Below are 14,058 nucleotides of genomic sequence, written 5' to 3'. Positions count from 1 at the left end.
ATTTAAAAATATATAATTCAGCATATATATATAAACACTTAGGCTGTTCTGTAACCTGTTTTCCACCTATCTTGCCCCCTCCCCCAAAAATCTAAACAAAATATTAATATATATATATATATATATACATAGTATATATGAAATCAAATATATAAATGAGAAAAATGAGTTTTTGGGACAATTTTATAATTTTCAACAAAACCCCAAAACATTCAGCCTGCCTTGCTAAAAGTCTTTTGGATTTGCGAAACCTTGTTATGAAAAATTCTATACGTCCAGTACTAACTACAGCAAACAGATTTTTAGGCTAGGCTTTTTGGTTGGACCGCACATACCACCGTATTCATATTTCCCTAAGGCCTAGATTTCTGGGGTTAATTTTAAAACCTTCATTTATTGGTCCAAAATTCTGGTTTAGCAATATGGCCTACATGCAACAAACTTGCAACACTTTTAAGTCTTTTAAATTCGTTTATATGATCTTACATAAATTCACGTTTTCCCTTTATCACCATATACAGAAACAAACCTTTCACTTAATATTTTCTCAGGATAAAAAAAAAAAAAAAAAATGGCAGCTAAATTTACATTCACTTAAAAACCAGCCTAGGTCAGTCAATCGGGTAGGCTAAGCTCATAATACCACTTTTTTTCTCTGCCTGGGTTTAAAACTTATGGAAAATTAAAATAAATTAAAACCACATTTGCAAATGCTGTAACTTTTCCATAAATAACACTAAAATATCTATAACCATCTCCTACATACAATTAAAATCAGTTGTAACGGATTTAGTGTCTTATGGAACGGCCATCAACAAAGTAACCGGTCTAGACAGAGCCTTGTTAGCCTACATCTTAAACCTTGAAAATTTAATACAAAATTAGCCCAGACCTCATTATTCTATACTGCGAAACTCATGATATTATACGAAGTCGAATACTTTGCCATAACACGATTCACAGAATGTAAATTTACCTGGTTTTTAAGTGAAATGACTCCTCTCGGAACACTAAAGGCACAGACAATGGCACTCTCTTGCCTAGACTGAATGGTTCCAATAATATTTCGAAGACGACTTCCGTTTACGTTTTTGACGTTTATGTATAATTTACGTATATATGCATGTGCAGCAAATAGATTTATATATTAAGATAATATTTTTAAGATCGTAACGATTATGTACAGTAAATAATTTTGATAAAAGTGTAAGCACACTCCAATTGGTCAACTCGAGTTTGGATTATCCAAACCTTTCTACATAAAGAAATAACCGCATTCGAAACTGGATAATTATTAATTATACAATGACATAACTGAACATACCTGAATTAAACGCAAAATCTAATGAAGACTGTGTATTATTTTCTCCACAAATCGTTAGATTTTAAGATGGACATACTACGCTCTGTACTCGTGAAGGTGACGTGTCCTATTAACACTTCGGGCTAATTAATGTCTACGAAAATGTCTTTCTGATAAATAACTTCAAAGGTGATACATAGTGTCATAAATTATGATAGTTTTCTAGAGGGATTTCGATAAATTTTTTTTGAGAATCCATAATTTTGATGAATAAATTTCTAGTCAGTCACAAAATTTTCTTGAAAATTGTGGAAATTTTTTAGGAAATTTTCACCATTTTACATTGTTTTTATTCTTGAACAATGACATTTTACTAAAAACTGCGGCAGAAGGAAAGATAATGAGTACAAAAAAACACAATTTAACACAAAATACCGTTTCCTAGAATTCATTTCAAGCAGCGATAATTTTCTTAATTAAAAAAAAAAAAAAAAAAAAAAAAATCGAAAACCACCCCAGGATACCACAAATAAAACAAGCGATCTCTACATATATTCTGATTTTACATAATACAAATCTATAATTGCAAAATATCCTTAATAACACACAGTAACTGATATGAAATCTTGAGCACGTAGGAAACTTTTTTGATTATGATGCGTCATCTGGACATAGTTCATTTTTTTGAAGTTTTTCTTTGGTTTTTTTACAAAATATGTGAGACAGCAACACATTTATTGCTGGATGTGTGTTATATATATATTTATTTATATATATTAGATATACAGGCATATATAACACTGGACTGAAACAAAATTGTGTTGAGGGATGGTGAAAGGCCTTTTATTTATAACCTTCTCAGTCTTATGCATCAGACTTGACTGATGATTGATTATATCAGTCTTTTATCAATCTTGTACCACACTTGATCGGCTTTACTATCAGACAAGACTGACTACAATATCTGCCTTCCATCAGATGTGGCTGATTTTGATATGTCTTATATCAGGCTTGACTGATGACATGATCAGTCTTCTTTCAGAAATGACTGATTACATCATCAGTCTACCATCTGACATACATGTCTTACATCACGCTTGAATGATTATGCTGTCAGTCTTCTTTCAGAAGTGAATGATTACAAAATCAGTCCACCATCAGATATGATTGCTAATATGTCTTTCATCAGGCTGGACTGATGGCGTTATCAGACCTCTTTCAAAAATGACAGATTACATCATCGGTTCTATCATCAGACATGACTGAAAATATGTCCTACGTCAGACATAACTGATTATGTTATCAGTGTTCTGTCAGAAGTTATCGATTACATAATCAGCCTGTCATCGAACATGACTGATTACATCATCAGTCTTCTCTTGAATACTACTGATTACATCATCAGTCTACCATTCAGACATGACTGATAATATGTTTTACATAAGATGTGACTGAGATTACATGGTCAGTCTTCTTTCAGATACAACCAACAGCATCGTCAGTCTGTCATCACACATGTCTGACAACAATATCTTTCTTAAATCAGACACGACCAATTAACAGCAGGATTCTTCAATCAGACACAACATCACTTCAGTTCTAACCTCCCTCCAGGCAACGTCAGGTGTGACAAGGGGAACACGTGTGTCCAAGTCATGCTTTTTTCTACCCCAGCTAAACAGTAACAACACATAAACATTATCATTTTATTTAAAAAAAAAAGGAACACTTGGAAGAGCCAGGCTCAGTTTGAAATAAAATATCTATACTCTTCTTATTTCAACATTTATAAACAGTCAGGAGTTCACTCTTATGATATGTTTCGGTTTATCAGTCACGTACGCACACATGCGGTTGAGTTTTCACTTGAAAGCACTGGAAGTTTTTTTTTTAATGTTTTTGGGGTTTAGAGGGTTGGACCCTGAGTTCACTGTGCAGGCAACGGCCTAACCACCAAGCAAGCACTATTCTAGTCTTTAATCTTAAAGATCACTGGTGTAAACGCTTTGTACAGCATGGGTCAACAGTACAACGTCTTTTTGATAACACGACAAATGCCCGGTACACAGAACACATATATATTGCTGTTGTCTTACTGATGCTTGTATACAGTGCTCATACACACAATTTGCTGATGGCAGACATTGCTACCAAATGTGGCTAAAATCACTCGTCATACGTCAGTTGTTTTGCAAGATATGACAACTTCCATGTAGTACTTCCTCAAGTGTCTCTCACAATACTCTATATATCAGTTGTAAGCCGAAGTGGACAGGTAATCGGAATCTAAATTACACGACCCTCCTTGAGAAATCATACTCAAGGTCCTCTCGAACTGCTCCTCCAAACTATCCTGGGAGGCGGAGGACCTGGAGCTCATCTTCCTCGCTGGGGAGGATTCCGAGCATTCCGCAACCAAGGGACTCGACGAGGAGATGCCCGAGGTAGACCCAGAGTCTGTATTCTTTTTGGAACCCTTTGCTGAGCTAGACGGCTTCCGATCACCTTCAGTTTTGACCATGCGCTCCTCCCCTAGGACGCGACGGAAAGTCGACGGCATCTTGTCCGCCATGGTTACACTGCTGGACCGCAATCTCTCCCGTATTGGCCTCTGAATGTCTTCGTAAGAAGAGTCCACCGTGCTTTTCCTCTCGCGTCCTGTGCTGCTGCTCGTTCTGGAGTCCCCCTTCATCAGGTGATCGTGGGGGATGAAGAAGGAAGCCTCTGTGTCGCTACACGACTGCGTTTCATCCTCATCCTCGTCTGAGAAGTTGTAGTTGTCCATGGACAAGTCAGTGGTGGACTCAGTGTTGAGTCTGAGCTGGCGAGTCTCCTGACTTGGGATGTGCTGAGCAGTTGGCCGGTGGATGTCTTCGTGTTCGTCATGGTCAGAGTGAGCCGTCTCGCAGTAGGCTGTGACTGCCTCAGGTGTCTGTCCCAATCTCACTGTACTGGTAATTCTGAAAAGAAAGAGAACAAATGTACAAACATAACATGGTCAGTGTATCTGGAACTAACATGGTTAAATAATGTGAAATAAAACCTTAACAGCACAGAGTGATGCCATACAGGTATAACTGATCAAAAATTTAATGTTTCAGTTATAATGTGCTGATGACTAATTACTTTCTCATTCACCTGACTGGCTCTTTGACCTCTCTTGTGACTTATTTACACTTACCTAAACCAACCATACTACTCCCTTGCCTGTACTTTAAGGAAAAATTAAGCTACTAAACCCAAGAACTTTTATGTAGGATATGTGAAAGTTCTGACAAGTTTGGGGTCTGAAGAGACAACTGGTAATAGAGGCCATGAGCTGGTATGCATGTGCAAAGTTAACCCACTTCTGAGCAGGGGCAGGGCAGGCAGAGAAGGATTAGAATGCTGAACCACTCTGTTCTTGAACTACTGTCAATCTTTCCTAAATCGATCTGTACCTAATACTATCCATGATGAATGTTTAATTTTAATAGTTTAAAAGAACAAAACCTAAATTAATGTTATTTATATACAATGAACTTATAGCAACATAGCATACTGAGGCCTGGGAAGCAAATGAATCGAACTATAATAGTACAAATTGCAAACATAGCTAAAAATTTTACCACAATTTACAATAAAATTAAAAGGTTTTCACAGAAACTACACACGGTACACAAAGGAAGCCTTGAGGACTCAGCTAGGGAAAATTACACTCTCACAGGACCTGCTCTGGACAAAGTTACGAAAGGAGCATTGCACATGGGGTATATGCCCCAGCCTAGTAACCTACCAAGGGTCATTAATACTTGCAACAGACCTTAGAAGTGAAGTCTCCAAGAGATAATGGGCCAACAGAACAAGAGTTGAGAGAGTCAGCAAAAGGGAAAACAAACTTACAAGCGACTTGTAAGGGGAGTGCGAATCCCTCCTGGGATTGGCCAAGACGGTCGTCATCCCCGACGAGGTGCTGCAGAAGGCGTCGCTGGGGGGCACCATCAGTTTAATGTTCTCGTGACAACAACTGCAGCATTCTCCCGTGTACCAGGTGTCGCAGTTCGAGTCCCGACTGGTGTTGTTGGTCGTGTGGGTCGCCCCGGAGTTGGCGTAGGTGCGACCTTGTGTGTGGCGAGTATAGCTCTACGAGGAGAGAAGATGGGGGGAGTTGAAGTTCACAGAGGGTTCAAGAAGAAGAAGAAGATTTGTTTGGGGAACGGCTTGACAGTTTCGCGCGCAGGGAGGAAATGTTAATTCGTGTTATGAGCACGCTTTCAAGATGGGGTCTTAGAACTGTAAGTGATTAATTTTCGAGTAAGTATGCCAGGAATGACAGAAAGGACGAATGAATGGAGGAGGGTATAGGAAGAATGACAGAAAGAACGAATGAATGGAGAAGAGTAAGTCAGAAAGAATAAGCGTACGACGAAAATCCAAAATGATGGGGATGAGTTTAGTGAAAAGAGACGAAAACAAGACCAAAATTAATAGAAATGTAAGCTAACTGATTAAGAGAATACAGAAATGAAACAAGGCTTCTCAATAGGTGAATGTTAGTTGGTGCCAAAAAATGCAACACAGAAAACTCAAGGACAGATTTTCAGAAAAAAAAAAAAAGGAATGGAGATTCTGATTACGGACAGACAACAAGACAAAATGAGGAACTAAAGTAAGAATGAGGAACTGAAGTAAGAATCGAAATAATATAGAATTATACGAAGAAGAGATGGAACCCTAACGGTCGATATTTCCCACAAAGCAAAATAAATCACGAACATTTCAAATTTTATTTCCCAGAAGGAACGACAGATGTTTCGTTTTAAATGGAATAAAGTGACAATATTTTCGAGTTTCTTTCCACACATAATTGAAGGGGAATAAACTGACCGATTCTGAAGAGTTTATTCTTAGATATTCAATGCTTTGGGATAAAATTACTCCAAGGTATATTATAATTAAAAGAACAGAATGTTTTAAAGTAATTACAAAGTATTCACGAAAAAATACCTGTTCGTACCTCCCCCAAAATTCTATGAAGATAATAACTGATCGTTCGTCTCGATTACAATAAATTCTCAGGCAACCTTTTAAAAAAAATGTATCGAAACAAAATTGAAATTCTAAATCATCTTCCCTCTCCACCCCCCAACCCCCACTAAAACTCAGGTGCGGATTGAAATATACATTATTCACGTGCAATACTGTCAAGAGTATTGACCTCTTCCCTAAAGAGTGTGTGTGTGTATGATTTACTGAAGCGATTACCCAGCCTTTCTCTCTAGGGCACTTCAGTTTCAGAATTCTAATCATTAAGCTTTCAGACAATTAGGGAGCGCTTCTGAAGTACAATCGTTCTGCCAAGCATAATCATAATTCATTTACCCTCCGTAAGATTTTTTCCTTTCTTTTTTTTTGATTCTGGTTCGACGCGATTTTTAATCATTATTATTTGATGCCTGATATGCTGATTTTTTTTTAAATACCTAATTTTCTCTTTTAGGGGAAGGGGACAAAAAATAATATAACTACGCTTGAGTTACTGCAAACATTTTCTCTTAAAAATAGACATAAATGTTTAGAGAATTATGGACGTTTGCACCGAAATATGCATATATATTATGACTACAAAAACTCATGCCGCCTACAGCAGTAAATAAAGATTATTATACAAAATGACAAATTTTTTGTCTTCCTTAAAAACTGACTATGCTGTTACAACTCCAAATATATATCTTCAAAAACCGGACTGGGTATTCATAATGAAGACTTTGATGAATAGTGAAAGAGATATGAATAAGAATGAAAGATGTTATGATGTATAACATAACATAGATAGAAAGGTCATTGTATGAAAGGAGTTAGACAAGAAAACACTACTGCACATCACAGAAGTTTTCTTAAGACCGGAAAAAATTACTCCACATTTAAGATATTTTTTACGAGCATTGTTAGCCGAAACGTTCATGCAGTAAAGACCTTTCTGACAACGTTATAGTAATTAATTTGGAAAACACTGACAACAAGGAGTACAAGTGACACAAAAGTAAGAAAAACTTAAATGGCAGACAACAAGCCTGAAGGTTTTCATTATCTGCCATGGCAACCTATCAGACAATACTTGACCAGTAGGTTGACATGCCATGATAATGAAAACTTCAGGCTCATTCACCTTAGTCATCCATTATTCTGATTAAAAGCGTTAAAGAGGCAAAATATCACTGGTTTCCTTCAGGCATGGCCTAACTTCCAAGTCCAGAAAGTTAATATTGTGGATAGGTGAGGGTGCAACCCTTACATCATTATCTCAGCCACAATAAAGGGAAAAGGGAATAGGGATGGAAAGGGTTAATGAAGGGGCTAATCCCTAATCCCTGGCGATGGGAAGTAATTGCTCTTTAAAAGAAGGAAGGTTATGGAGACTTTGGAAAGCAGAGACAGGGAGAGATTTCTGGAATTTGGAGGTAGACAGGAATGTTAAGTTATATGATTCATGGATAACAGAAGTAGAAAGCAATTTCCAAATCTTATCAGGCAAAGTAAGGTAGAATTTACAAACATCAAGAAACACTGACACACTAAGTCAGTTGTTCCTACGTTGAAGAACACAAAAACAGGGAGAAACACAAGAATCAAGGAACACAAAAGCATGAAGAGAATTCCAAGATTATGAGGAAAATTAAAAACAAAAGCTGGGGCAAAATTATGGAGTTTGAAGGCAGTGAAACTAAGAGAAATGACTGACACTTAACCCTGAAAAGGATGGGTTACAGAACCAAGGAAAACATAAGTAGGGCGAGCCTTCCGAAGCTCGGATGCATAGGAACCATGGAGGATCAACGAGGGGTATTTAAGAAGAGGCCGTTATGTCTAACCTCCTACGCCACAGGCTCCTAAAACACAGGTGTCTTACCTGCGTCATTATGTTAGTTCGGTGAGTGTTAGCAGAAGAGCGGGAGGGGGAGGGCGAGGAATTCAGGAGACCCTGTGACCACGCATCTGAAAGAAGAAGAAGACTTATACAGTTTACTGACTTATAAGAGGGTTGATGTACAGATGTATATCTCATTAATACAACTAGACCATTAATTTATGAGAATTTGGCCATAAAGCCAAGCACTGAGGCACCATCTACCACTCAGCGCTCAAGGTGGTGAATAGAGGGAGCTGGAGTAGTTGGACAGCAAGGCTGAAGATAGAAAATATGAGCGTAGGTAAAGTAAAAGGTTGAAGACTAGTTGCAGCAGCTAGGGGCCAATAGCATGCTGCAAGCACCCTTCAGCAATGCCTAAACTGCACATCCTGAGGTGCACTGACGGCTTGACGCCCCTACGTGAAACACTGTCGCGCGAAATCTCTTCGAACACACTCACCTAACCTACTCTTGCTGAGCTCGTCCTTGATTTTAGCCGTCCCTTCCTCGACCTCGGCGTAGTCAGCAGTGGAGGACCCCGTCGAGGCCAGGAGCTTCCGCTCCGACTTGTCTGAATTGAGGCGGTCGACCTCAACAGCAGCCGCCCACAGGCCACCGACCTCGCTCCAGGGCTCCACAACTCCGCACATCTTGTTCTTACTGGTTTCTGTGAGGAGGCGGGGGGTGGGGAATTATTATTATTACTATTATTATTCAACAAGTACACAAATTTCTTCGAAACTAATCAACAGGACTAACTATTATGATTATCATACATATTTACTAACTGTTAGCTTCACAGGTCTCCTCATTGTAACCTACTGCAAAAGTAGGTTACAATGAGGCTTTTAAGCTTTTGCAAGCTTAAAAGTAAAAAATTTTAGTGTTTGGCCATTATCTTGAGCTCATTCCTCTATAAAGGGATTGAAAACCTGCAAGACTGCAGAGAAAATCTATGGAAATCACTTTTTACTTTTCATCCGATACAAAACCTGATAATTTGTTTGTGTATACTTGGCTTCCAGATAAGAGAAGTCATGGGCTATTAAAGAAGCAAGAGCCGGTGTCAGCCATGGCTGGCTTAATCTTATAAAATATGTAACACAGGGATCCCAGACTGGGTTAAAAAGTATATTATTACGATCCCCTCACCAAAAAAACAGCAAAATATCTTCATGTTTACCACTTTAAATAGCAATCTCTGAATATTAGCTTGAGAGATGAAAAAGGACCGGTTTGCCAGCTACGTGACAAGAGAAAAAGGAAGTTTTAATTTAAGTCATGTGGGGCATACCTACTTGCTTAATGGCCAAAAATACCTTACAGCTGAAAGTCTCATGCACAACTTTCATTCTGGCTGATAAGGAGAACAAATTTCGAAGCTTATCAAAGATATTCAGCAGCTACATCTTGGCATGTGGAAACAGGTGAACTTTAGAACCCCAAAGGTTCAAGAGAAGATCCAATGCATTACTACTGCAAAACTATTCACCTTTTACCTATGTATTTCTTTTCTTTCTGTATTTCCTATAATCTGTAATTTCTAGCAAATGAACGCCATATTCTTAGGATGTTTGAATTTTAAGTCAATGGCTCTTGTGGGCTTGTCCAATTTGAATTTCTCTTATGAATAATAATAACAATTAGAGGATTGCTCAAATTACCATCATTACTTTTTTATTTAGCTTTCTATGTTTTCCTCTACTTTTGGAAATGAAAGAAACTGTAATCAAGATGTAGATGATTACAACTGGGCAAAACCTGTTGTCTCATGCAACAAAAAAAATGGGCTACAATAAAGACTGGGAGCTACTGAAGCATACGCATCTCCCTGTAACCTAAGAACGAAAAGTAAACAACCTAAAGTTTATAGAGAAAATGGGATGATCGCGAACGGAAAATGGGAAATCGACACTTACCCGAGGGGATACTCGTGTGAATTCTCCTCGCGCACCATTTGGCGACTATAGTACAAGCCACAACCACAAGTACCATAGCAATGGCCCCTCCAGCCAGCATTATGAACCACGCCGACCTAACCACACCTGTTCCTGCGGCTGTTTCCTGCAAAAGATTGAGAAATCGCGATGCAGTGTGAGCTAGATGGTCAGTAGTTGACTCTGCAATATGCCAGGAGATTATGCAATCCTCAAAAAGAGACAGACATGATTCAAAATGGTTTATAGTCAAGTTCTTTGGCATCTGAAGAATTTTCTTTTACGATTAACTGATATAACTTTCGTGCAATGAAGCTGCTTCTTTTAAGAGGTCACAAGAAATATGGGCCAGTTTTAATATACGATTCTTGTTTGGCGCAGCCTGTGATTTTTATGGCACTATACTACACTTTATAAAACTTGCGTAGCATAAAATAATATCCTCTGATTTCTTTTTAAATAGACAAGATACAATACTATCCTTTCACTTAGTATCCTTATAAATCAAAATATCCTTCAAAATATTTCTTTTGTGACAAAAAGCTGTATTTCATGAAATAATTTCTCTGTATATCTTGATGTTTCATGGAACCAAAGACTTTCCTTTTTATTTTTTAATAACCGCCATAAAAACTTTCTTGTCAAAAGCTTCACACAAATATATAGTTTTACACACCTTTACCACAAATGATTCTAATGCTGATTACCTCGATATATATTTGTACAGTATAGTCTCAAGAAAATCATTCTGATTGTAATGTAAAATTCTTGGTATAAAAAGATTAACACCATCAACCAGCCTCTAGATTCAAAGTTAACCTAGTCTTGAGAAATTCTGACCTTAAGGTCAAAAATTTTTAAATACTGACCTTAAAGTATTCAAATACTGACTTTAAAGTGTTGAAATACTGACCTTAAAGTGTTAAAAAACTGACCTTAAAGTGTTCAAATACTGACAAAGTGTTCAAATACTGACTTTAAAGTGTTCAAATACCGACAAAGAGTTCAAATACTGACCCTAAAGTGTTAAAAAACTGACCTTAAAGTGTTCATATGCTGACCTTAAAATTCTGAAATACCGACCTTAAAGTGTTCAAATACTGACCTTAAAGTGTTCAAATACTGACCTTAAAGTGCGTCGTAAGTAAGTTGAGTCTGGCTGGAGGCGAGGATGGGCCCATGCCCTTAACGGTAGCGGCGGACAAGGTCACACTGACGCGCGACGAGGTCACATTAGCCAGGGTCAAAGAGGTCAGGTCACCAACCACGCTGACGTTGTGTTTCAGGCCCGTGTCACTCTCGTGGACAATGACCTGAAAATCGAAATAAACAAACTTGAAAAAAGGAAGATTATAATAAGAACTTGGTGTTTTTTCTCCTTCCTCCACAATTACCAATATGCCCGTCTTGGTCTCTTAATCAAAAAAGAACTTGCCCTGTCTGGCAAGATACACGTTCACTTATTATTCATGTGACAAGTTGTCACCAGCACCAAATGTAAGACGACCCCCCCAAAAAAATATTGCCAAGAATATTATTCAAAATAAGTGACTTTACAAACCAATCGTAATCATTTTCTGCGTTATGCTAAACTAATCAAAATGTCTACCAAGGTACATATTCTTATATCTCGTCTGAAAATGTTCTTAGTAACTCACAAATATATCTCTTATTTTGTTGAGAATCTGTGAAAGTTTTCCTGACAGATTTACAAAGCAAATCGAGTAGCTTGAAGACTTTTATGCCGACCTTATCAATTCTTGTCAGCTTTATCCAAAACGTCCGGGAAATAACGAGACAAAAAACAAACAAACAAAAACTTCGTGTTCAAAGATGTTCTTGACAGGAAAAAGAACTTCCAAGTGTGTCATATCATAGGAAAAACATCAGACACCAAAAAGATTGTTTCTGATGCAGAAAACTTTAGTTTCTTTCTTGTTTGAAGCCAGCTGGGCTAATATCTTCAAACTTCCGTTAGATGTGATTTCATAAAATGGTATAAACAGGTCCCTGATCTTCTTAAATATCAGCTGTATTAAGTGTACGAATAAAATTTGCTGAAGACATTACACTGAAGAAAATCATTACCGCCAATACAAATGTTTCTACTTCAGATTTTCTCTTGAAGGGTTAGACGTGAAATGATGAGATATCTCCAATGACCTTTATTTTATTTTCTGCTTGAATTTCAGAGTTGTCTAGGTCTTCATCTATGTTATTCCTCCATGAGTTTGTTTCCTAATTCTTCTATATTAAATTATTTTCTGATCAACTGTCGCTAATCTTTTCTCACCTCGTGTCCAAACCATCTCAAATTTTGAGCTCTGGCCAGGACCTTTTTCCCAATACTTTTTGGACCAGACTCTGAGCAGATCATGCTTAAAATACCTTATACCCTAGAGAATCAATTTAGCTAATACTTAGTATCGATACCATGTACCTTCTGGGATGTAACTAACCTCCGAAGTTAATGATGTTTAGACTTTTTTATAAGTACTTCTTCAGACCAGACTCCTGCTAGATTATGCCTATAACAACCCAATCCTTGAGAAGCTCTACTCACCTGATACTTGGTAATGATGCCGTGTGCTTGGTGGGGTGTCAGTGGCCTCCAGTGTAAGGTGAGGGCGTAGAACCCATCATCAGCCTTTGCTGCCCACCATCTCGACAGAACAACCCACCCAGAGGGAACTAAAAGAAGAGGAAGATCTAATCATGTTTGTTGTTGTGACATCAAAAGGAAATGAAAGAACTGGAAGATTTTGCTGTTGTGACATCAAGGGGAAATGAAAGAACAGGAAGATGTTTGTAGCTGTGACATCAAAGGGAAATGTGACATCAAGGGGAAATGAGAGAACAGGAAGATGTTTGTAGTTGTGACATCAAAGGGAAATGAAAGAAAAGGAAGATGTTTGTGGTTGTGACATCAAAGGGAAATGTGACATTAAAGGGCAATGAAAGAACAGGAAGATCTTTGTAGTTGTGACATCATTAGAAGGGCACAAAAACAAACCAATCAGATCACATGAGTGTTGTGACATCACTTCACCAGAGAAATGGGTTAATATTCCATTAAATGAATATATTTTAAAAAATAACTTAATAGATACTGAGACAAATAATACAAAACATCTACACTGACAAGAATATGAGGAGAATCTGAGATCAATAAATCACAAAAAACAATAAAATACAACTTATTATTGCGATACTTTAAAAGACTTTTACTAATTAATTAAATGTCACCTAATTGCTTCCTTACAAAGGGTCCTTTAATAATCACCCAAAATAAAAACGAGATTTGAACCCTCCCAAAAGACTAATTATTCAACAAGTGACATTCGTCCACCGCGATTAAATCATAAATTCCCATGCGCTCCCAATAAATCTGCATAAACGCCTGTATCTCTATTGTATGTAACTGTATCCCACAAGCACTCACAAACCAGGTAATTACCGCGATAAGTAAATGACGGACACTAATGAAACGTCGTAATTGGAAGACGTCGATAACGAGCAGCTAATTGGCTTCGATGAAAAGCTATAAATTCGGAGGTAAGGAAGCCGTACGTTATTTATGAAGAGAGGGTGAGAACAGATCTGACAACATTAAATATTAATGCGGATGCAAAAACGGAGGGAAAAACGTAATTAGAACAACAAAGGGTTAAGGATAATCTGAATCTATGACGCGCGGTGGAAAATAAGGGATTACTGTATGCATGTATATATATATATATATATATATATATATATATATATATATATATATATATATATGTGTGTGTGTGTGTGTGTGTGTGTGTGTGTGTGTGTGTGTATGTATGTATGTATGTATTTTTCTCTCTCTCTCTCTCTCTCTCTCTCTCTCTCTCTCTCTCTCTCTCTCTCTCTCTCTCTCTCTCTCTCTCTCTCTCTCTCTCTCTCTC

General features: G+C 37.6%; 1 protein-coding gene across 1 annotated transcript in view; it reads right to left on the bottom strand.

Annotated features, from left to right (window-relative positions):
• Nucleotides 1-1,845: 1,845 nt before the first annotated feature.
• Nucleotides 1,846-14,058, bottom strand: part of LOC136855778 (roundabout homolog 1-like) — a 348,007-nt gene continuing 335,794 nt past the window's right edge. Inside the window, exons 18-25 of the mRNA XM_067133135.1 lie at nucleotides 12,693-12,820; nucleotides 11,257-11,442; nucleotides 10,112-10,256; nucleotides 8,653-8,859; nucleotides 8,193-8,278; nucleotides 5,186-5,425; nucleotides 5,013-5,017; nucleotides 1,846-4,263 (exon numbers count right to left, since the gene is read on the bottom strand). Coding sequence (XP_066989236.1) covers nucleotides 3,555-4,263; nucleotides 5,013-5,017; nucleotides 5,186-5,425; nucleotides 8,193-8,278; nucleotides 8,653-8,859; nucleotides 10,112-10,256; nucleotides 11,257-11,442; nucleotides 12,693-12,820 — 1,706 coding nt within the window. The 3' untranslated portion in view covers nucleotides 1,846-3,554. The remainder of the gene's footprint in view (nucleotides 4,264-5,012; nucleotides 5,018-5,185; nucleotides 5,426-8,192; nucleotides 8,279-8,652; nucleotides 8,860-10,111; nucleotides 10,257-11,256; nucleotides 11,443-12,692; nucleotides 12,821-14,058) is intronic.

Source organism: Macrobrachium rosenbergii, chromosome 33 (assembly GCF_040412425.1).
Source record: "Macrobrachium rosenbergii isolate ZJJX-2024 chromosome 33, ASM4041242v1, whole genome shotgun sequence".
In the NCBI taxonomy this organism is placed as follows: Eukaryota; Metazoa; Arthropoda; class Malacostraca; order Decapoda; family Palaemonidae; genus Macrobrachium; species Macrobrachium rosenbergii.
Note: the sequence above shows the minus strand (reverse complement) of the source record. Positions and strands in the feature narration are given on the sequence as shown.